The following is a 24,957-nucleotide window of genomic DNA, read 5'->3' on the forward strand; positions in this document are numbered from 1 at the left end:
TAGCAACTATTTCTCATTCTATTTCTTCTATTCTCTTATGTCTATGCCTTTTTAACCCCTAAAATGCATAATTAGCTGACCTGGAAAAGATGAGCAGTCTGGAGAGGATTTCGTTTCTTCAGGAGAAGTTGCAGGACATCAGGAACCACTACCTCACCCTCAAGTCTGAGGTGGCCTCTATCGACAGACGACGAAAACGCATGAAGAAGAAGGAACGGGAAAGTGAGTCAGCCATTTGTGATGTCAACATTGCTTATAACCAGGATTGGGTTGCACCTAGGGCTGGGCAATATATCGATATATCGATATCGTGATATGAGACTGGATATCGTCCTAGATTTTGGATATTGTAATATGACACAAGTGTTATCTGTCGCTGGTTTTAATGGCTGCATTACAGTAAAGTGATGTAATTTTTTTTAACTTACCGGACTGTTCTAGCTTTTCTATTATTTGCCTTTACCCACTTAGTTATTATATACACAGTGATGATTATTTATCAAAAATCTCATTGTGTAAATATTTTTTTTGTAAGCACCAATTGTCAACCCTACAATATCGATATTGAGGTATTTGGTCGACAATATCGTGATATTAGATTTTTGCCATATCGCCCAGCTCTAGTTGCACCAGCTAGTATTTATTATTAAATGCATTCTTAGGTTTGTGTGTAAAGATCTGAATGCAACATTAAACCATGCATGCCTCCAAACTGACCATAACCAAATGTCCTTTCTGTTCTGCAGGCACGGTGGCTGCTTCATCTTCATCCTCCTCCTCCTCCTCCCCCGTCCTCCAGCTCATTGACTGCGGCAGTCATGCTGACTCTGGCTGACCCGCCGGTGTCATCCTCATCCTCCTCTTCTCAGAACTCTGGGGTATCAGTGGAGTGCAGGTGACAGGACGAATAAGCAAAAAGCCACCGCACTAAGCACTTAACCAGCACCCCGGGGTCACCGCCCCCATTCCCTTCCAACAGGACAGACAAGTCAACCTACATACTGTAACTACTGGGGCACAAAAACCAGACCAGAGACAAAAAACAAGAAACAAGCACTATTTTCTATTGACAACTGTTTCCTTTCAAGCTAATTGCACTTAAGTGCACTTTTATGAAGATTGTGTAGGGGGATCAAATTTGTCAAAAAAAAAATAAATACTAAATTGTCTTTTGCGCTCTTCTTAATTGAACAATTATAAGAATTGTTTTTGCAAGCAATAATTGTTTCTGTTTGATAAAGTTGTATTGGTGAGGGATGATTTCTATTGAAGACCCCTTTGTGCTCTTTCCTCATAGCTCAACACGGTACACAGCCTGTGCTTGTTATGTTATTGTGGGGAATTCAGAGGAACACTGCCACATTGGCATTAAGAGCATATGAAATGTAACTTTGCCACGTTTCTCTGTCCACCCTTACTAAAAAAAAGGCCTTCATGTGGTTAAACCTCAAGTGGTTGACGACGCTCTTCTCACGTACAGGCATGCGGTCCTGTACACGTTTGCATTGAGTCATGTAGGTGTGGATCGATAGGGTTTCAGACCATCATAGGTCCACTGACAGCCTCAGTGGATGAAAATGGAATGCTACTGTAGTGCCTTTTTGTTCTTTTCCATGGGGCACTTTGAGAAAGGACAGCACTTTTTTTTCCAGATCCTCTTCTCAAATCAGAGGGTCAGCTGGAATAATGTGTCCCTTACAAAAGACTGAAGAATGCTGTATGAGTGAGCAGGCAGTGAAGGGCTGAGTCTGACAGATAATGATGGTTTTTAATCAGCGTATGGTACTATTTAAAAAGTATATTTGTAAAAGCAGAACCATATACTGTATACAAGAAGTAGACGTAGCCACCGTGACGTCACTCGTTGGTTTGTGAACTACGGTTTTGAAGCCTCGAATTTGACTTTTTGGCCGTCCCCATCTTGATTTTTTTTTGGAGCCAGAAGTGACCATATTTGGACAAGTTGGTGCCATTAAGTGGGCTAACGCTAGCGCTAGCTAATTAGCTATAATCCACGCTAACTGTGATATTAATTGGGATGCTAATTTTGGCTAGCGAATAACAAAATGTACTTAACGAAAAAATGTACAGCTGACTCGTTAGTGTCTTTTTAGTCCAACCGAATGCTGAACAAGACTTTTAGGTGACCAAAATGTTACAAACTTCACCTTCATGAACTGAAAACAAAAACAGAGTCAAAGTTCTAAAACGAAAACCTGCCCAAAAAACAATTTCATGCCTATTTAAATGCCATCTATAGGCATTGCTAAGCCTCTACCCTGATTGACAGGTTGCCGTGGTAGTGACTAGTCAATCACAAGGTAGACATGTCTACTTTACTGTAAATGGGACCATAATTAATAATAAATCAAGTGAGAAGTAGGGCCGTTTTCTCATAGACTTCAAGAATGCAGGTTTAAGGAACTTCCGCAGTGGCTTAACTTTTCAGACCCGGTGGCTACGTCCACGTCTTTTATACAGTCTGTGAACAGAACTCCTATACTGGATCGCCTGTAATCTACTACTGAATACTCATCCAGCTTGGGTGTAACTATTTAGTTTGGCAGTATAAAATGTGCAATGATGGAGGTTGTGAATCCAGTGGTCACATTACTCCAGATCATCCGCCTTTTAAAAGCCCATCTGCTTTATTTGATTATGTTTCCATCACCCATATAAGGCAGCCATAGGAAGTATTTGCAGCATGTACTTAGTACTGCAGAACACATTAATGAAGCTGAATCCCACTTTTTGCAGTCATTTAAACAAACATGAAGTTATGTAATTAAGTATATTTTTGCTTCATTAAATAAAGCAACGCATATACTCTTTGGGCATCTTACTAATTTTACTCATGATCAAAAATGACATGCCAGCTTCCTCTCATACTCATCCCTACCAAAACATATTTGGTTCTGTTTCCTGTACTATGACCAGATCAAAGGTAAAGATATTGTAAATGTGCATTTATATCATAAAGTGACGTATGTGTATACATTTCTGAAGACATCTCCTGTTTCCTTTGTATAAACCCCCTACTGTATGATAACCTGAAGTTACATTTTGTTTGGCACTTGTATGTAATTGTATGCTTTTGTTATACATTTGTATATTGAGACGTGTTTTGAGTCAAGCTATTTAATATCTTGCACTGTTAATAACGTGTACCTTTCTGTACAGACAGTTTTATGGTTTTAACTGTAGTTTGAGTGTAAATACTGAGGGTTACAGCATGTTTGTTCTCCCCTTTGTCCTCATTCTTGTTCTCTTGTAGGAACATATTTTTTTTTAGTTCATTTATGTTGTTTTCTGCTTATTTTCATCAGTTCCAATACTTTGCTTTTTTATTTTATGTTTTGCTTTAGTTTGTATTGTTTTGTTTTTTCTATAGCTTGTGCTTGTAAGGGAAGAATGGTGGTTTTACCATGGGGCTGAACTATTTTCCAACCTGTACATGGCCTGAAGCTACAGCTGTATGAACCTGTATATGGAAAATAGTCTGGATAATAGATTAAGAGAAAGTAATAGAGCTTATTGAAAAATGCTCAATAGTATTTATTAGGCTCATCTGATGATGGTCATTGTGTAATTTATTGTAAAAATGTAAGCAAAGCAGAAGCCTCTGTTTGAAATAAATGCCATAGTTTGTGAAGTATTCAGTGTCTCTTGCTGTGGAAAGTAAAATTTACCAATTCATTTAAGTACCATATTGAAGTTCAATTTTCAGATACTTCACCTGAATATTTCTCGTGGTCTAACATTTTACTTTTTACTTAAGTAAAAAAAAAAAAAAAAACGACTGACAAGCTTATAAAATATGATGCTACTACCCAACACTATTACTAACTAACCCTTCTGTCGAAAGTCGAAACGGAACTGCAGCGCATGCTAGCCTCGGGCATAATAGAGGAGGTCACGGAGCCCACTGATTGGTGCGCCCCGATGGTTCCTGTGGAAAAGAGGAACAAAGACCAGGTTCGGGTGTGTGTGTGTGGATCTCAAACGACTGAACAAGGCAGTTAAGCGGGAGAGATTCATCCTGCCAACGTTGGAAGATGTTGCTCCGAAGCTGGCTGGAGCTAAGGTGTTTTCTACTCTGGATGCTTCATGCGGATTTTGGCAGATTCCCCTGGACACTAGCAGCCAGAAATTGACAACGTTCATAACACCTGTAGGCAGATTCTGTTTCCGGCGGCTGCCATTTGGGATAACCTCGGCCCCAGAAATCTTCCAAAGACAGATGACTACACTGCTAAAGGGTCACGAGGGGGTTGTCGTGGTGATGGACGACATACTGATTTTTGGAGGGACCAGGGAGGAACATGACACCCGCCTAAATGCTGTTCTGAGGACAATAAGAGACAGTGGCTTTAAGTTCAGTAAAGCCAAGTGCCATTTTGGCAAGTCGGAAATACAGTACTTTGGACATGTCATTAGTGCAGAGGGCATGAAACCTGACCCTAACAAAGTGAAAGCTATCACGCAAATGCCAAGCCCCACCAACGTGAGGAGCTCCGTCAGGTTCTTGGCCTTGTTAACTATTTCGGGAAGTTCCTGCCAGACCTCTCCACGAGGCTGCATCCTATTTCTGGCATGCTCAGGAGAGAAAGTGAGTGGGTTTGGGGCGAAGTGCAAGAACAGGGGTTTAACAAAGTTAAAGCAATGCTTGTGTCAGCTCCTGCGCTGGCGTATTACGATGCCAACCGGAAAACTGTGATAAGCGCAGATGCAAGTATGGCTTAGGAGCGGCGAGTTAAAGCCAGTGGCATTCTGCTCTCGCACGCTGTCTGACTCTGAGAAGAGATACTCCCAGATAGAGAGAGTGTTTGGCGGGCGTGTGGGCATGTGAACGGTTCGCACGTTATGTGCAGGGCATGGACAGTTTCCGTCTACAAACTGACCACAAACCACTGGTGCCCCTTATAAACACATACGACTTAGACAAAGCCCCTCCAAGGTGCCAAAGACTCCTTATGTACCTTTTGAGGTTCCATGTGGTCGCCGAGCATGTTCCTGGGAAACAGCTGGTCGTCGCTGATGCCCTCTCCAGAAGCCCGTTACGGGAGATGGGCGAAGGGAGTACCGACCACGAGGTACAAGCATATGTCGAGTCAGTAGTGGCCAACGCACCAGTGTCAGCACAAAAACTTGATGAAATCCGTGAAGCCGCGCAGCATGACAATGGAGCTGCAAACGGTCATGGGTTTTATCAGGAAAGGAAGGCCACTGAGAGCAACACTGTTCCCGTCTCTGCATGGATATTACTCTGCAAGGGCACAACTCTCAGAAGCGGATGGGTTAGTGTTATACCAGGACAGACTTGTCATTCCGGCTGCACTGAGGTCTTACGTGCTGAAACAGCTGCATGAGGGACACCAAGGACTGACAAGGTGTCGAGCTCGGGCCAGGATGTCAGTTTGGTGGCCGCGCATCAGTTCAGAGATAACACGGACCGTGTCCGAATGTGAATTCTGCATTAAAAATAAGCCCACTCAGAGGCGAGAACCCCTCCTTACAACACCTTTACCGGGTGGCCCCTGGCAGCACATCGCTGCAGATTTGTGTGATTTGAGTTGTAACAGAGCTGATATTAATAACCATGTATGTTTTATGTTTTAAGTAATAAATTGTATGCTGTAACCAGGTTATGAAAATAGGAATGAAACTATTTGACTGAAAAGAATAGGTCCAGACTGATCTGGTTATCACAAATCACCACCTTTTGTCTCTGTAAACAATAGGTAAAGACAGACCCTTTCTTTCCCCCTCTCTTCCTGTCTTTGGTTAAATTTATTAGGTTAAAACCAACTATTATCATATAAAGAGAAACCACTCAAGGATCATTGATATATATATATAATGGACCAATAGACCCCGTTGCTCTGGACGGAGACCCATAGACAGTATATGCGGAGACCAGTGAAGGCGGTGATCTCTTCCTTTACTGCGCAGCCTCCAACTGACAGAGACAACGTAAATGTGACTTGAGCAACGTGTCTGAAGTCTTCTGGTAGCTGTTTTCTGTTTTTTGACACAATCGTTAGCGTATTTTTACAAAAACGTCTGCTACGGAGCCATAACGTGAAGTACAAGGTAATGGAGCCTTTTATACATTGTTGTGTTTCTTTAGAATTAAACAATGGACAAACAGAGTCTTTAAACGCTTCAGATGTAAAGTTATTCGCAGTCAAGTGACGTAAAAAAAATGGCGGTCAGTGGAATGCTAACAAGAGGTGATACCTAGGGATGGCTGACGCGAAACTGACGTTCCGAAGCTTTGTCGAGATCCCGAAGCGCAGAGTTTCTAAACACTGATCCGAAACATGATTCAAAACACCCATGTCACGTGACTACGGCTAAATGAAGCTTCGGAGTGTTTCACAAGTGTTTCGACAGGTGGCATGGTCCGCCGAATCAGCGTTTGATTGACAGGGTCTGGAACAAACCATACAATCGCACATCTGTATAAAAGTGAAGTCAATACATCTTGACCTCTTGGTTTTTGTGACAGGAGTTTGATTTTGAGATAGCGGATTTTTGGTGATATAGTGACAATTTGTTTAGTTATATTTAGGCTTACATTTACACATTGACTGATAGGCTAGAGATAGACAGAGTATACATACAGTGACACATAGATAGATAGATAGATAGATAAAAATGGAAGCTCTGTTTTCATTTTCATTCAGAGCCACAAATGTCAACATCAGGCCCATCATAATCAACATCAACACCAGTAGAAACACAGGACAGTTTATAGGAAAGTTTTGATGATAGTATCCGTGAAACAGTGATGAGCCTACAAGCCACACATATTACAAAAATATATATATATATTTTTTAATGGCTCGTTGTCAAGGTTGTTTCAGATCAACACCTGCAAGTGACCACTAGGTGTCATCGTTGAGACAGGTGTTGGATTGTTTCAAAGCCTCGACACAATATGGCACCTTTGCTTCAACTGTTTCATTGTTTCACGAAGCCTCGATCTGCCCACCACTAGTGATACCTTTGTAGCAACAAAATGGCGCCATCGGAGGTTCGCGTTCTGAAGCGAAGCTTACCCCCTTGGGCTGGATAGGGAGTGGAACGGCTTTCCGTCGACCGGCTTTGATTGAACTAATTGATGCGTCACGATTTACGCACTTCCGTACAGCGTGCTAGCTGCTGGCCAGCTAGTGTGTGTGTTGCGTGGCTTTGAATAGTTTTCAGATATGATGAGCGGTCGGACGAGCGCGGTAGTTGTCGGGGTGTGTGGAGCCCTTTTCGTCGCATACTGTATTTATTTTGACAGAAAGCGACGGAGTGACCCCCGCTTCAAGGAAAAGCTACGTGAACGTAAGTGTTTGAGCTGGAGAGAGCAGAGGAAGTTAGCCAGCTAGCTCAACAGGCAACTTATAGCACGTTAGCTTCCATGTTGCAAACAAGCCGCAAGGACACTTTATCAAGAAAGTATTCATAATAGCGCTATTCTCATTTCCCCCCCAATTACGCACAGCGTAGAAGGTATTAACATTTACTCTTAATTTAGCTAGTGTTTCTCAGTTACGTCCCATTTATAGATAACTCGTGGAGGAAACATGCGGTAGCTAATCCCAGAGACACGTGTTTGTTAGCTAATTTGTAACGTTACAACTGTAAACTAAACACCCAGCACAGTCTAAAGCCACTTCTGTCTCGCAGGTAGAAGAAAGCAAAATCGTTCTAGTGACAAGTCTGGACTGGCAAGGGTAGGACACGTGGGGAAACTCCAATTTCAGATTTTTGTGTCGTAGTGGGGCCTAAATGTGCATTTCTGACATATTTTTTTTCTTACTTTGAAGCTACCTGACTTGAAGGACGCGGAAGCTGTTCAGAAATTCTTTTTGGAGGAAATCCAGCTGGGAGAGGAACTCCTGTCACAAGGTGAGCCTCGTGTCTGTTCACTGTTTATTCATACATAAAACATGTGAGCGTATGTGCATGATACACGTACAAGACAGATCAAAGAAAGCTTGGAGAGCAATGTAACTAACTAGCAAATGATAGCTACACCGGTAAATCATTAAGGACAACACCTGTGCTGCACTTATGTCTTTATGTGCTTTAGCACTTCTACTGAAGTACTTTATAATTTATTTGTACAAAGTTTTCAATTATTGCCAAACATTTAAGCCATATTTTACTAACCTGCGCCTCTTTTCATAAATTGCTGACCCACTTTCTCATTTCTGGCTTTCTAATCTTTTTTTTTTTTTTTTTTTTTTTTTTTTTTAAACCCAATTCCAGGTGACTTTGAGAAAGGTGTGGACCACCTAACTAATGCGATTGCAGTATGTGGTCAACCTCAGCAGCTGCTTCAGGTGCTCCAGCAGACCCTGCCGCCTCCAGTCTTCCAAATGTTGCTCACCAAACTGCCCACCATCAGCCAGGTTAGGATTTCATGCATCCCCCCCATTTAAGAATTCAGTGTGACTTTTATTTATTTTTTGCAGAGCATCTTTAATAAACCCCCCGGTTGCCATTTGTGGTCTCTGGGACAAGAAAGGGTGCAAGATCAAGCTTAGAATTATCCAAAGCTGAGAGCCATGTGTCAGTACTTCTTGGCTATTTCACCTCTAAGACAGAAATGCTAACATTACAAATAACTGGTTGTTAATTGTCTATGTAATGTGAGTTTTACACAAGTTTAGCTGTTCTGTAATAGGTGCTATACACTTTTTAGCATAACTTCTAAAAAAAATTATTTTCTGTTTTCAGCGAATTATCAACTCCAACCCTTTATCAGAAGATGACGTCGAATGAATTTATGTGAGATGAAAATCTGCTAGGTGAGGATTTCCTGCATCCCCCATTAAAATTGCTGTTTTTTTTGTAGTTGTTGCAGAGCATCCTTAATAAACCCCCCATTTGCTATTTGTGGTCTCTGGGACAAGAAAGGGTGCAAGATCAATCTTAGAATTATCCAAAGCTGAGCGCAATGTTTCAGTAGCTCTTGGCTATTTCACCTCTAAGACAGAAATGTTAACATTAAAAACAACTGGTTGTAAATTGTCCTTGTAATGTAAGAAAGATTTACACAACTTAGCTGTTCTAAATTTGTGCTGTACACTTTGTCATAACCTCTAAAAGATAATTTCCTGTTTTTCAGCGATCAGCTCTCTTTAACAGAAGATGATGCAGAATGAATGTGTGAAATCTGCTATTACTCAGATTGTCTGACTATTTCAGACACTGATATTTGTGCACTGTTTAGTACGTCTGACTGCAGCTGTGAGCCTGCTCAGGTGACAGTGATCTCCCTCTAGCATGGCACTTGAGGTTAAAGAACGTCCTTGGATACGTTTCTTGAGATGTCAAACACATTCCATCTTTCTAATCTTGTTCCTACTTGATCTCATGTTTTCTAGCAATCTGTTTATTAATTTCCCTCAAAGGTAATTATGGTCTATGTTTTGGGGGGCTTTGCTGTGTTATGCACTAAATAAAAAACAAAAGGTATGTAAACTATTTGTTACATATTGCTGCACAGTTGATATACATGTGAAGTGTTTGTAAGTGCCTACACTAAACTCAACACTTGTTTGTGGAATATTGTTTTCAAAATTGTTTTTGCAATGTCAGTTAAATGTTATTTTTATATTCCAGTCTTTCATATCTGGACATATTTTTGTCTGTAAAATCCTACAATAAAATATGAAAAAACACTTAGTTTCTGAGTTTCCATTCTCCAGTAGATGGCAGTAGCAATGCACAGGGAAAAAAAGCATTTACAGTTTTTAAATTTGGAGCGTGGGCAGTTTGTATCTTTTTGGGAAGCTGAGTCATTTTGCTAAATAGTGTTACTTGCAGAAATCAAGGATAAAACCCCCTTATGATTTAAAACAAAAAATACCACAGAAAAACTTTAATGAACCTGGAGGAAGGTGATGAAATGCAATCTCATGGGACTATATTGCTCGGTCCATACAGCTGGGTATGTTAAATATAAGAAAAAAAAAAAAATAATCTTGACCTTAAATATGTTGAAGAATCCTCAATGTAGGTTATAAAATGGACTCTTCCAGAACAGTTGAATTGCCAACTTAAAGAGTACAGTATTGCTGTTTCCAACCAGCATTGTGAAACATAAGCTTGTGTGAGAACATTGAGCCAGTGTCTTTATTGTGAATGGCTTTATTGTGTGTGCAGGAGAGTGAAAGTGGAGCAGCTCGTAGGGGAAGGGAGTAGGTCTGGTTGAAAGTGTCTCTTGGAAGACAAATAGAGCTGTAATTATTTGTATCCCTGTCTGCAGCTGTTTTTCTAAGTGCTTTGGCCAGAGCAGCCCAGGCCAGGAGGTTGCCAGGAAACGAGAGCAGGGGAAAATAGTTTTTCTACATTAGGAATGAAAATTGAACAGCAGCCCAGAAATGTCGAGTGAAGAGTAAATGGTGGACGGTGTTCCATTTTCCATGAACATGTGCTCACTCTGCAGTCTTCAGCACTCATGCTATTTTGCCATTTGATGGAAACGGTGAAGTCTGAAGTCTGTAGAGTCGTCTGGCGCTGAGTGCATGTGCAGAAGAAATGACTTGTTAATCTGTCCTTTGGGGAGGCAAAGGAGAAAAAAAAAAAAAAAAACAGTTGGAAGTCAGGCTGTGATCTGCTTCTGGGGGTAGGAACAGGTTCAGACCCCTGCACACATCCACCACTGGCCTGCTTCTCCTGCAAATAAACACTAAGCTGCTGGCTGTGTACTGTGGACCCCGCAGACTGGCCGGAGCTTAGGGGGTCACTGGAGGATACCAGACCAGTACTGCCTGCTCTGAAAGCAATCCATCATAAAGTAAACCAAGTGAAACACTGTTTTTATTTTAGTATGACGCAGCAAATCTTTTGTTTTGATCTAAAACAAAGTCTGCTCTGTGTCCTCAACCCTGAGTAGAAAATAAATGTAATCAATGTTGTTGCTGTAATTTTGTTTTTTAATTGCATCCCTGCTCTGTTTGAGTATGTGAATGGATTATGAGTCAGCTCATCATATCTGATGAAGCAGACCGGGGAAGAAAAAGGGAAATAAAAGGAACTCCCTCTTCCTGTGCAGTAGGGGGGACTGTTGCTCCAGGCAGTGTGTGCTATGGTGTTTCAATGAAGGACAACTGAATGGAGAGAGCTGAGAGCATAACAGTTCCTGTTGACAGCAATAACAATTGCCGTGCCTGCAGCACAGAGACCATGTGCTTGGGAGTGGTGTTTTTTTTTTTTTTACAGGTTGTAATCCTCTTCTCTTTTTTTTCTCTCTCTCTATAATGTGCTCACAATGATGGATGCAGCTGTTCCTGCATTACAGACACAGGAAAATAACCTGTTATTAAAGGTAAAATCCCAGGATAAGGCATGGAGCAGACCAAAGCACTCTGAGTGCCATTGCAATTTGTTTGCATGGATGCTGATCGTATGTCAAATTTTGTATTTGGAATATTATAATCCCTTGAGCTCCACAACTCATTACTGAAAAACCCTGTCAACAAATGAACCACAGCAGTGATTACCTTTTGCTGTGTTGTTCCACTTTTTTGAGTTTGAATGTCAAAGCTTGATTACTGCTCTGTGTAGTGAGTGCCGTAGAAACACAGATTGGGTATCTGACTGGTGGAGATGTCTGGTTATGTAGGAGGAGCAGCTGTGTTTGGAAGTTTAAGGCAGCCACAAATAACTCTGTTGTATGCGGTTGCTATGGTAGCTTCACGTAACTCGGCAAAGCAGCACATTATGCTGCACTGGTCTGCATTGGAGAGTGTTACATCTGAGTGGTAACCTCCCAGGGAGGTATTTGCCTGCCTGCTGATCACTGACTGTTATGTGGAGGCCTGGATGTCCTCCTGCATCTGTGTTTTGGAACATGTTTTCCCACCAGCCTGATGATGCTCCTGATGTCATGGCTGTGGTGCCAGAGTCTGCAGCCTACTGTACATTGCCATGGAGAGGGCAGGCTGAGAAATATGAGACCCATCCAGGCTGTGCTAGCAGCTATAATAAAGACTGCTGCTCTCTTTAGCACTGGCAGTTGTGTGCACGGCAGCAACACAGTGTATTAATTACCCAGCGCCTCCTCTGTGTCATTCACCAGCGAGGGAAAGAGGAAGAAAAATTTCCAAGGCACGTCCTTAAAATAAAGCAGCACTGTACGTGCTTAGAGTATTAACTTCCACACAGATGACCCATTTTTCCATCTCAAAAGGTCTGAGGATGTGTGGAAAAAGAGAGGGGGGGGGGCAGCAGTGAAGCCAATCACGTGAATCTAAAGCAGGCTACAAATCCTGGCGGATTTCTCTTCCTCTGTGGGGCAATGTCTTACTGTCAACTGTTTTTTTTTTCCATTTCTCTGCTGCTCTCCCTGTGGAAATTTAACTTCTTCTGCTGCCCTTCCTCCATTACTAAACCCAGCCTGTCTATTCAGCTCTGTTGTTTACATTCCCAGTAAGTGTGAGCTGCAGGGTGTGGACATCCCCCCCCACCCCCAACACTCTCTAATGTCATCCTGCACCACCACCACCCTGCCTCCAGCCTCCACCTATCTCCTCATCACTAGATCCCCGATAAGGCGGAAATTCAATAGCACTCCTCTGCCCGAGAGAAGTAAGTACATCACGTGGCCTGTGAATTCCTGTTTACGTTGGGTGGTTTTCATATTTTGGTCTGGTATAACAAGCCCATCTTGAAGCTGAATTTGTCATGAAGGGAGACAAAGAGGATAACAGCAGCAGGGCCGCATGGGAGAGAGAGAGAGAGATAAAAAAAATATCGCTCAGCATCAGTTCTCATCCTGTCATCTGTCATCAGCATTATCTGTGCAATCTAGGCGAGGAGTGAGACTAGAAGAGGGAAGTGACACGTACGCTGAACAGGAGGGTGAGGAAAGGGTTAACTAAGCAGACTGTGTGCACAGTTATTTTTTTTCCCTCTCTCTCTCTCTCTCTCTCTCTCTCTCTCTCTCTCTCTCTGATCTGCCTTCCTGTCTCACTGGCAGTGCAGTGGCTTTGAAAATCATGAGAGTCAGACAGGCTTGTTTTGCATACTGTAGGTCTCCTGCATTGACTTGTAGCAAATCCCTGCCCTCGGGAGGCATGTCAGAGGGGATTAATGGGAAGGCTGGGGCCTCACAGAGTTTCCCTTTGTAGCAGCCCAGTCCTGCGCTGTATTTTCATCCCGCAGAGTGAGAAAAGAGCGAGCAGGTGGGGTGGTGCTGGTGGAGGGAGGGTTGAGTTTGTGTATGCAATGTGTGTGTCAGTGCACGGGGAAGGGGGGGGGTTATACAGTGGTGTTATTTCCCTCTGCCCTGATTCTTTTGAGCTGAGCAGAAGGGAGGAGAGGGGAGTGTAAATAATGTATTTGGAGCGGCGGGGTACAGGGAGCTGGAGCTTGACCGAGCTCAGTGCAGGGAAGGGAAAGGAAGGGTTGAGCGGCCATGCTGCTGCACAGGAAGCTGGATGCTGGAGGGGGTGCAGGGAGGTTAGGGGAGGGGGTGGGGGTGTGGGGGTAGCAGAGGAGCAACTGTAAGAGCTGCAACAACCCATCTGTGTTGCTCTGGGGAATGTGGGGCCTCCGAAAGAATGTAGCAATCCTCTACTTCCGCTTAGTGCTCTTAGTGTTACCAAGACAAATAGTTTGTTGCTGCATCCTGCCATTAAGATTGCAATATTAATAACAATGTGGTAATGTGAAATGCTCTTTCACAACAGGCCTGGGTTAGGATTACAAGACAAGCCTGGGGCTGGTGGGGATTCAAATGGCTTCCCAGGAGGAGCAAAGCTTGGAAACTGGAAACCAAGTCCTCCAGTTGCAGGACAGGACAATAGTCATATTCATCTCAAACTTGTTTCCACATAGTAATCTAGGCTGAAATGTTCTTTTTTAAATTAGTAGTTAGACATTTTTGGAAATATGCGTATTGACCTTCTTGCTTAGAATTAGATGAGAAGATTGATACCACTCTCTGACATGAGAGTGGTATTGATCTTCTAATCTAACTCTCGGCAAGAAAGCGAATAATTGTATTTTCCAAAAATGTTGAACTTTTCCTTTAAAGCTCCCCTTCCTTTAGCATGCATTGCTTTGAGTGTGATGAAACCGTTCACTTGCACTATTATACCATCAGCTCTTTATTTCTCTTCTTATCGCTCCACGTCGTTCTCTCCTCACTCTCCCTTGGCACTCCAGCTCCTTTCTTTCTCCCACACCTGCTATGTTTTATGGCAGCGATAAAGGGGAGCTTAACCTTGAAACATGATAGAGCAACCCCAACTCCCACAACTACAATCATCTAAAAACAAAAAATAAGATCGCTTCTGCTCTCCTTTACATACGATGTAACCTTGGTGTAACTTTTGTATTTTATCATCTTTTCTTGGGCTCGCAGAACTCTGTTGCCGTATCACCCTGTGCAGCTCGGCAGCTACAACCCACTCGTTCACCCGAGAACTACAAAGTGGGTTTGACGCCTTGCATCTTGTGTAACCATGGTCTTTGAAGACTTTGGCTTTGAGCTCTGTGTCTCATCAATTCCCTACGCAAAGCTAAATTTGAATCTGAGGCGAGCACATAAGGGGGTAGCTTATCTGCCCCACTCGTTTAATGTTATTCATTCATGCAAACTATTTTTATGACAGCCTGTGCATGCAGAACAATTTTACATTTTCTGTTGTTTATGTAACCATGTTACACCAGTTTGCATATGAATGTGTGTGTGCATGCATGCGTAGAGATGACAGTACAGTAACTTCTTAACTTGAGGGACAGGAAGCACCGGCTGCATTAAAGGCGTAGTATATAATGTTCTGCATTAAGGTTAAAAGCTGTCATAGAGGAAGAAAGAGATTTAAAAAATCAATCTGATCATGAGTCTGGCCAGTCGCAGGTCTTCCTGGGTCACGTCTCAATGCGAGGGAGAGCAAAATGCAGAAAATGGAGTGAAACAGATATCCCCACATTTCCAGTCTATGAGGGAGCCGCACCATCAAGTGAGTGGTACTTATCACAGCAAATTCCTGACTTATTTGTCATCTGGGGCCCTGGATTTGTCACATCAAATCTGCTTTTCTCTATGAACTGGGGAGGGAGATTACAGGCTCATAGTCAGTGTGATAATAACGGCGGGTCGGGCTTTGACTCTTAAATGAAAGTCCTCAAGAGGGTGACATGTAGAATAGATCCACGCTGTACGCAACATCTGATTCTCACGCTAGCTCTTTGTGTGTCCTTCTGGAAATATGATTTTCCTCTGACCCCAATCCATTTGAAATACCGGTGAGCCTAGGAATTGTTCAGTAAACCTAAGCTGCCAAGCCATGCCGCTGTTTCCTAGCCTTCAGCTTTTCACTTACCGCCAAATCCTCTTCAAGGCTGAGATGATCCACCACGCAGCTGAATTCACTATCAAAATAAGAGTATGGTAGCGCCTGAAGAAACCAGTGGTTATTCTATTATCTCTGTCTGATAACCTTACATGGATTTGATTGGACAATTTTCTTCCCCATTTTACCTCTTATATTTCAGTCCTCTGCACACACTGTTGATTTATGTCAGCATGGCGCCATGTGAGCTCACAGTAAAATATCTCCAGTTTGCTTTCAGATTCAACTGAGCTATATCAATATCCCCCATCTGACCTATTTTACACTAAAGCCTTGATCTCCCTCTGTGTTTGTTTGGAATCTATTTGCAGCAACTGTGATGATTTGATATTATTGCCTAAAATATGAGCGACTTGTTATGTTTGTTTTTAAACCACAGTACTAGTACACTTTCATTAGCATATAAAAGGCTTTTTTTTTTATATAAATATCCTTATCTAGAGATGTTTCTCTCCATAAATTATTTCACAGCATAGAGGGAGTCAGTCAGACAGATAACTTCTTTACTATTTAGTTTCAGCCAGAAAGTCCACATTCCTGGACTTGATTTGAATATAATGGACTTGTAGATGATTAATGAATCAATTATTGGAAACAGCATCTGATCTCTGGGCGGCTGCAGAGCCGGCCACTGACAGCTTTTCAAATTGAAAGAAGCACAATCGTTGTGGAGACGTGCGATCTGCCAACTCAATGCGCTCCTGTAATTATCAATGCATGAAATAATTAACAAACACCTCCACTGCGAGGTTGTTACACGATGGGTCATTTGAGGTCAGCGGCGGCAATGGGAGAGTGGAGCTCGCAGATGATCGTACTCAGTCTGATAAGGACGGCAACGCAGATTGAGTTAATCTTGTGGCGAGAAATGCACTGTAGGCTTTAGTCCAGACGACGCTCAGTGTGAGGCATCTCTCTCACATAGCTCAGTAAAAGCACCTTCCCCCTCGCCACCAACCCCCCCCCCATTCTTCCAGAGGGACGGCTTGTTGACATCCATTAGGAGGTTTCCCAGCATTGAGCCTGGCCAGGAAAGAGGGCTAATGATGTAATTCCCTCAGAGATGACATTAAAATGTCAAAGTGTCATAGCTGACATCATCCATTTAGCACACTTTTTCCAATAATATACATTTGTCTTCCTTTCCCCTCCCTCTTCCCTCAGCTTTCCTTCCTAGAAACTGGAAGCTCCCCACCCATCTCAGTGCCTCCTGGCTATAGTTAGGTGTGCAGCCACACGATGGAGGACAGATCGGAACAAGAGTGGATATCATCAAAGCGTGTCTTCCCCCACAGCTATAAACGCCCTGCCCCAGAAAGCAATGTTTTGAAGAGGCTATGTGTGTCGCGTTACATTTATCCCTCCCTTTTTTCTTAAGCTTCAGCTGATGCTCATTCATCTTGTCTGTGTACAACAAAGACCCTCACGCCCTCATTCCTCCAACTCTTTTACAATTCCTTTCACATGTGGGAATGGCCTCTGGATGATTAGAGGTTAGCTATCTGTATTCATCCTTCTTAAAAGGTGTGATCCAATCTGATTTAGATTGTGTTAAGTTGCGAGACAGAATGAAGAGAACATCTTGTACAATTTTCTACCTGCCTCACGCTGTGGCCCTGTGCCTTTCGCGCTGGTCAGCGAGCACACTGTTTTTCAGAGAAATTGTAGAATTTAAATTATATTTCTACTAGGGAGACTTGACAGCTCTCTATTCTTCCGCCTAGTGAATGGGCAGGCTTAGACGTCAATAATGAATGCTTGAAGCCAGAGTAAGTAGACATGAACTGGAAGCAGAGAAGGAGGGCTGCGCCTTGCTTAATAATGAATCAATTGATCCCCCTGCAGATGATGGATCAGGTTGCTATGACGACAGATGCAGTGTTACCCAGAGCGTGGAGAAGAGGTTGGTTTCCCAGATCCATACACTCAAGGCTGTGAGTGGAGCTTGGCTGTAAATGTATGGAGGAGGAGGAGGGGAAAACAGAAAGCATTAAGAGGTGGATTGAGGGGCCAGATGGATATTCTCCAATGAGGAATCACTGTGGAAAATCAGCAATCCATCACATCATGGTGTACAATTCCTCATTTATTTTTCTCTATTTTTTATTACCCTGAATGCCGGTGCAAAGATGCTGCAGGTGCATGAGATTATATTGGCAATCATTCCCACATTGATTAATCAGTACGTTGCTCCTTTGATGGATGTTATAGCACAGAGTCAGAGCTGAATACAAATGTGGGTTTTGTTGTGCATGTTAGCGCTGGCTTCCAAAAAGCCAACATGTTTACGTGTCTGCGTGTGTGCGTTCCGTTGCCGTGGCAACGCTGCTGATGCTGGGTCCAGCTGGGACCATGTTGCCAAGTAACAGCTGAGTTATGAGAGAGTGGAGGACGGGAGCTAGGCATTGGGAGGGGGAGTGGGTGGAGGGAGCGCCAAGGATACGAGGACTTCTACAAAGACGGCAAGCAACAAAGACTGGAAGCATGAAGGGAGGGGGGAGGAAATATCTCTTAGGGTAAATATAATTTAAAAAAAACGTTTATTTAGGTTAGCGCTCCGGATTGAAAAGCAAGATGTTTTTCATCTCTCTCTGCGCCTTCCTGCCAGAGAATATTAATACTTGGGTGCATAACAAAGCAGCTCTTGTATCCGAAAAAGGCACACAAACAAAATAAGCCATGCCAGCAACGTAAGTGATATGCTCCATACTAAACAGCAGCAGCTCTGATAATAATTGCTTTTAAGAACAGAATATTGGAGTAATGAGTGTAGTGCTCTGTGTGTGCAGAGGCCCGGCTGCACTGACGCTGCCTCGGACATGACTACACAGAGGGCATGCAGCCTGTAATGACTCACAAGCAGGCAGAAGTATCGGAAACAGTCGGGCTCCAAAGCCCTCAGCTGTACTGTAAATGATTGCGTGTCCTTGTGGGTCAGGAGGCTCAGGCGTGGAGCTGCAGCGAATGCAGCACTGCTTTAGCGTATGGACAGGCAAGGTTACTCCTGAACTCAGTTTCATGGATGCACTGTGAAAATGCGGACTGTATTCCATGAAATTAGAATTAGTTAATAATAGCTGGTCATTAGGATTCTTTCAAATTTAGGTTACACCCACAAAACCTCACCTTGTGTGTGAGATGGTTAAAAACAAAGGAGGACGATATGTTCTTTAGTAACCACCTACTCCTCTGAGCTGCTCACTCACACAGATACTGTCATGAATCATGTTGACCCAGCCTTAAATCGGCCTCCAACTCCTTCCTCATACTCACAACATGATTATGCAGTTTTACTGTAATATCAGTATTGTCTCGGGCTTCTGGCTCAAATGCTTTTGTTCATTAGGAACACATTTTTCTGTCTTCCACTGGCTGAGCAGTCTGATTTGTTGCCATGGAAACTGATCGTGCAGTGCCTTGGTGCTTCATTTTGGACTACAGTAATTGTCATCCCCAAACAAACACGCATGCTCTCAGACTCTCACTCGCCGCTGAAATCACAGCATTTGTCGCTCTCTTTGTTATAATGTTCTCATGCTCCAGTACTTCTCAACAATAAACCTCTGACACAAAGCCCCCGAAATCCTGCGCAAAAGAGTGAGTGAAATAGCTGAAAACAAACTCCACAAAACAAAACAGCTATTGAAGTTCCTGGAGCCGTTCCCAAGCAGCTTTATCCAAATATGCTTGATGAATTTTCAGCCTGAGAAATGTGAAATCTGACGCTCAGGCTGACCCATTCGGTCCTCGGCTAAAGGCTGCGTTAAGTGACATCAAAGATCAGAGAACAGCGTGTCCGTCCAGACTTATGCAATTCAGGAGTTACAGGTGGAGACAGGGCGAACCAGAAAAAACAAAAACAATGAAGCCAACGTGGCCCCATCTTTATATAACAGAGCTTGCCTATGGCAATTGTGCAATGTGGTGCAGTTGTCTGGGCTGATGTAAACAGAGCCTCAGTGCCTCTGGAGGCTCAGCCATGTGCCTTGATGCAGCAGTTATGGGCACATGCCCTACTTTCATAAATCAGAGCTGGAAAAAAAAGGAAACAGCGTGAAGGGAGAGAAGGAGGGGGAGAGAGTGGTGAGAGGGGATGCCGAGTGAGCAGGAGAGGGCGGGAGAAAGAGAGTTTTAGAGAGAAGGAGGGGTGAGGGTGAGGGGAGGGGTGAGGGTGAGGGGGGGGGGTCTGAACAAGGCTCATATTGATGTTCCAAACACAGCTGCAGGCATCAGCTGACTAGCTGGCCTGGAAGAAGCCCCAAACTCTGCCTCCTGCCTTTATCAGCTTACACTGTGACCTTTCACTATACTGGAATAGATCCTCCCTCTAAACCTTACACCCCCCCCTCCAGTCCCAACCCCCCCTCCAAATCTGGCCCTTTACCACGCACTGTCCACACAGCCCCGATGAGCCTGGACCCTGTTTGTCCTCTCTGACTTCTGCCGTTTTTTTTTTTTTTTTTTGCATGCCTCCAGGAACACTGGCTCTCTTTTCGGCACTTCAGCACTTTCATTTGTCTCACATGGCTCGCTTTTCAAGCCTCTCCCAACACTATTACACAACTCACCATGAGGTCACTGTTACTTCTCACGTCCGCACCCGAAGGCGGAGGATAAAGAGAGAGTGACGATGAAGGGCTTGGTTACTTTGCAAATACATGTCAGTTCAGCAGGATTGTTGGGCAATGTGCAGTCCTCTTTTCTGCAAAGTGATCCGAGAAACAAAGAAAGAGAGAAGGATTTGGATACTGTGCTTAAGCTGACAACTTAGTTTTGGACATATTTATTAAACCTGAAGTTAGCAACAGTTCAGAGTGAGTTTGAAGCAGCAGCTGTCGTCGAGAGTCTGTCCCTGAGGGGCAGTAATCAGCAGAGGTAACTGTCAATCACAGGTCTGCAGGCCTCATGGGTTTTTTCTCAGAAAGACGCCCCCTCCATGCACACTCAAACAAACACACACACACACACACACACACACACACACACACACACACACACACACAGCACACCTCCCCTTGATGACGCTCTTACTGGATAGTGTTTCTATGGGAGCTGTCCAGCCCCACACACAGCAGCGCCTCCCTCCCCTCCCAACTGTTTGCAGGAAACACTCATCCTTCTCTGGAGATGTCGCTCGCGGCGGCTCATGCACTCATAAATCCTGGGCTCCTTTCTCGGAAATGAAGGGCTTGATACATACATACACACACTGAGAGTAAAGAAGGGGGGGACGCAAAAAACACAGCTTGCCAAGTATATCTCCAATGCCTTTTTGACAGTGAAGAGGTTGGATTGAGTGTCTGCCTCCTGTGGGAGACAAATAAGGAGCATATTCTACGCTTCCCTGGTTACAGTGAGAATCCGAGACACTGCGGTGTCTAGGCAGACCTCAGCGATACCAAAAACATTACAGGAATGAGAAGTGTTTGGCAGTGGAGGACAAAGAGGGACGGATGGAATGGAGGGAGCAAATAAGAGGGAAGGCGAGAGAAAGAATAGAAGCGTTTAAAGGCAGCCATCGCCGGCTTCAAATGTCAGCCAGCTCCCGGTTAGACAATGGAACACAGCTGTTGCTAAGCTTTGAACTGCAGCTGTCTGTCTCTTATTGGCATTATTTGCATGTACATGTGGTCACGGGTTGTGTTTGAACATGGAGCTGCTATAAAGTATTATAGGAAGATCAGTGTGTACCATATTCCAATGTAAGAGGGTGGATCGGGGTCATGGCGAGTTGCAGAGAGACATACGAGTAAGTGGCGAGTACGTCAGATGTTCCCGATTTAGAAAAGCCTCAAGCAAGAGGAAGAGAGGGGTGGGGTGGGGTGGCAAAGAGGCTGCAGCGTTCAGTCTGGATTGGGCTGTAATGGTTTGGGGTTGAGGGTCAAAGAGGGGGAGAGAGATGAAGGACATTGCTGCGAAGGACATTTCACTCACACAAAAGAAATCGGATTGAGGGTTTAAGAGACGATTCTGCAGATGAAATTCGATTGCTTTCCTGGGCGGGTTTGTGACTGAAACGGCCGCGGTGTCCGTCACGCCTGAAAACTCCTTCAAGTGCTTCATTATCGGTGTCATCTGTGGATCATCAGAGAACATCTCATCCTCGTCTCGGCCGCTTTTTGATCATCCTCCAGACAATGCACCATTAGGCCTGGGCTGATTTTCTTTTTTTTAAAGCACAGCTCAGTTACTCAAGGGGAGACTCATTAGCATATCAGAAAGCACAGGCGTGACTCTGCAAATAAAAGAACACATTACACATTCCCCCCAACCCCCCCCCACAATATGTTTCAATTATTCATAATAATGTAAAAAGGAACAGATAGAACCGAATGACACCTTGATTTGCATTCAGCTGAGGAAATTTACATTTCTCGAGCTTACTCGAACACACCAGCAGCTTGCATTTTCAAGTTTTACTCGAGCCCGACGGTGTGTGTGTGTGTGTGTGTGTGTGTGTGTGTGCGTGCGTGTGTCCGCCTGCTTTGCACACAGGCGATTAAGTAGCCTGACAATACGCCTTAGCGTCAATATGCTTTAAATGTCACTTTTCACGCTACACCATTTTGTCACAGTAGTTAAGAGTGCCACCCTGGGTGCCTAGTCAGCGCTTGCTCAACTACACAAGGCAGGGCTTCTCAATTGTTCATAAGAGGGAAAACGCACACATGTGGTCTTGTGTGTGTGTGCGTGTGTGTGTGTGTGTGTGTGTGTGTGTGAGAGAGAGAGAGAGGGAGTGTCTGGAGACAGATGATAGCATTCCCCACAAATAATGCTTCTTGTTCTGGCATTTTAGCGAAACAGGGGTGATGAAATAGCATACAGCTCAACAATGAAAATATCAGTCCGTGCCATTCATCCTAAAAATGCCATCAACAGCCATCACTATCCACGGCGATGATAAATGAAGGCACCTCTGCCTGTGTGGATCAGATGAGTCAGCAGTATGTTACAGGAATTTGGATGAAGGAAAGTAGCCAGAATATCGACGCTCCGGATTTTTAACGTTGCGTACAGCGAGGTTAAAACATTGTAAACTTTAGCTGGAGCAGAGAGGGAGTTTCCTTGAATAATATATCAGCCCTTTGATTCAACCCCCGTCTTACTATTTTTCTTGCATGCATGAGTAAATTCCTATGCGTGCCTGCCTGTGCGGCCGCCTGCTGCAGTGCAGGGCTCTGCGTCGCTGCTGCTGCTGCCGTATATAAAGAATGTGTGAATATGCGTGTGTCAGCCAATGACTTTGTGTTCATTCCACAGTGAATTGATCTGGCTGCTCACTAGACTGGATGGAAAAGGGCCCGGGGCGAGAAGTGCACACTGCATCAGCAGATGGGAGAGCTCACTGTGTTGCCATCACATGGCATTCCTCCTCACTGGGCATGCTCAGTAGGCCACGCCCCACACACCACCACCCCCTTCCTCCCAGGGCCTGTTTGAACCAGTCAGTCGGAGGTGGCGGCGGTGTTCTCTCTCTTTTCTCATCTGACCTTCAAAGCCAGGCATGGGGACAGTAGGTTGACAGGGGAGGAAGGGAGGAGGAGGAGGAGGAGGAGGAGGAGGGGGTGTTTTTCTAAAAGCTCTTTGGGTAGCAGGGCTGATATGTCACTCATTATTTCCACTCTGTGCTTTTGCCCTGTCACAGCCCTCTGAGAAGCATTCAACAAGCCAGTGCTGTGCACGCAGGGCTAGCAGAGGCTTCACGTGGTTAGCTATCAGACGAGATAACCGAATTTAACACAATCTATCATTATTAGATTATACTATTAACTCCTGGCTGCTTCATTACAGCTGATAAGGACTCTCGTAAACATGTATATCTTTTTGACATAATCTGAAAATACACACATTTATAAGCAGATATAAATATAAAAAGGGAACTTGTGTGTGTGTGTTTATCCCAAAGGGAAGGGAAGTCATTTTAGTTTGTATGTAGACTGCTTCACTTACGTAATACAAAAGTTGTGCAACCTGATAAAAATAAAAATGAATTGATATCACATTGAAGTCTCACATCTCACAATTGAAATAGAAGTGTAATTAGAGGTGCAATCCTTTTTCTGAAAAGGTGTAAATAAACACAGGAGCTTGGTTTCTAAATTTACAGCAGCAGTCTGATGTTTCAAGTTGCTCCATGTTCTCATTCACACTATTACAGTTTAACACACTGGATACAAAGATTAAAATAAATCTTGTATGTTTTACCAAATTATATTTAAATGTGTGTGTATGATTGCAGAGTGGCATCATTTTGTAGTCTCCTGCCCTACTGTTATCAACACACCTCATCACTATTATCATTGCACACTGTCTGCTGACAATGCAGAGAACTGAATCACATGAGTCACATGGCACAAACAAAGACTTTACACATTCTCTCTTTGTCTTGCCACCACATTCTACTTGTCTCTGGTTCTTCCGTCTTTGTTCGCGCCTCTCTCTGACTCGCATGGCCGGCTTCCTGTTTATGTCAGGCGAGCATCAAGCCAATCAGCTGTGAAGGCTGTGATCCTCCTCGTAGCTATTTACTACCCTGTGGTCTGTTTAAAAAAAGACTGAAAGCGAGCTAAGCTCAATGAGGGCTGCTGAGTAAGCAGACACGCAAAGCTACAATCAGAGTCCACAACTGACCTATATACATTCTTTGCCCTTCAGATTATGAAAGTGTGTTTGTTTGTTTTTTTTACTTTCTGAAATGTGCTGCTGCTCTCTTGGAGAAGTATTCATTTATTTGCTTATCGTGTTTCTCACAGCGCAGCAGGATCTGCACGCTGACTTTTTTTTTTTTGACACTGGGGGATGGAATGTGCTGGTTTGCAAGTTTTGAAGATAACAAAGCAGCATGAGGCGGCTGCATGTAAACTTTGGATGAGGTCACGGTCCGCCAACACAGCACGCAGTGACATGAGAGGGGATTTTGTTCTGGATTCTCCCTTGGTGGTGTCATACCTTTGTTTTTCTGTTGCCTTGTTTGCTCTGTGCGCTTTTCAGATCACAATTGCAGGTTATCAAAACTGCAAGCCTTAGCTAACGTCTGTTATTATCTGGTTGGAGGAAAGTGTAGACTGCATTTGAAAACATCAAGCATAGAGTATGTAGAGTGTGCAGAGGCCTGTTCATGAGTCCATCCATTGCCAGCTTTCCTTTTGGAGTTCACAGTGTACTATAAATCTGTTAGACAAGGAGAAAATATAATCAGGGCTTTGCCGGTGCATTTGAGTTCACTGCAGGCATTACAGTGCTAAAGCCTGATTCAACACTGGCTCTGGCAAACATGCCTGACATTCAGTGTTTACACCCCTATATGAAAGCTGCTAGTCAGACAGTCTGATAGCTCCGCCTGGAATTAGATTCAGGAAGTCATGAGATTTCCAGGTGGCTTGGCCTTTCCTAGAATTGTTAAGCAGGGACTTTTCAAAGCTTTACCATTACACATTAAACTGAAGGCTACCCCTTCTGTAAAGAATTACACCGATACGTTTCCTGTGCTTATCCCACATGGCAACGTAAACAAACACTAAACACTTTTTTTAAATCCAGCCTCAGTGACTGCATAAATACATAAACCCTTTTCTCGAATTCTGTT

General features: G+C 43.7%; 2 protein-coding genes and 2 non-coding genes across 4 annotated transcripts in view; all 4 read left to right on the plus strand.

The window, feature by feature from the left end:
* Positions 1–3,655, plus strand: part of arid4b (AT-rich interaction domain 4B) — a 42,433-nt gene extending 38,778 nt beyond the window's left edge. Inside the window, 3 exon segments of the mRNA XM_028602676.1 lie at positions 76–222; positions 747–781; positions 783–3,655. Coding sequence (XP_028458477.1) covers positions 76–222; positions 747–781; positions 783–899 — 299 coding nt within the window. The 3' untranslated portion in view covers positions 900–3,655.
* Positions 3,656–7,007: 3,352 nt separating this feature from the next.
* On the plus strand, positions 7,008–9,686 carry tomm20a (translocase of outer mitochondrial membrane 20). The gene is made up of 6 exons (XM_028603504.1): positions 7,008–7,338; positions 7,684–7,730; positions 7,824–7,905; positions 8,269–8,411; positions 8,740–8,810; positions 9,131–9,686. Exons 1-5 carry the CDS (start codon positions 7,215–7,217, stop codon positions 8,782–8,784), a joined length of 441 nt encoding a protein of 146 aa, XP_028459305.1. The 5' UTR covers positions 7,008–7,214; the 3' UTR covers positions 8,785–8,810; positions 9,131–9,686.
* Positions 8,474–8,608, plus strand: LOC114572665 (small nucleolar RNA SNORA14). Its single transcript, XR_003694797.1, has one exon. It is a non-coding gene; the product is annotated as a small nucleolar RNA SNORA14 (small nucleolar RNA).
* LOC114572664 (small nucleolar RNA SNORA14) lies at positions 8,866–9,000 on the plus strand. The gene has a single exon (XR_003694796.1). It is a non-coding gene; the product is annotated as a small nucleolar RNA SNORA14 (small nucleolar RNA).
* Positions 9,687–24,957: the final 15,271 nt, after the last annotated feature.

Source organism: Perca flavescens, chromosome 17, assembly GCF_004354835.1.
Source record: "Perca flavescens isolate YP-PL-M2 chromosome 17, PFLA_1.0, whole genome shotgun sequence".
NCBI classification, from domain to species: domain Eukaryota; kingdom Metazoa; phylum Chordata; class Actinopteri; order Perciformes; family Percidae; genus Perca; species Perca flavescens.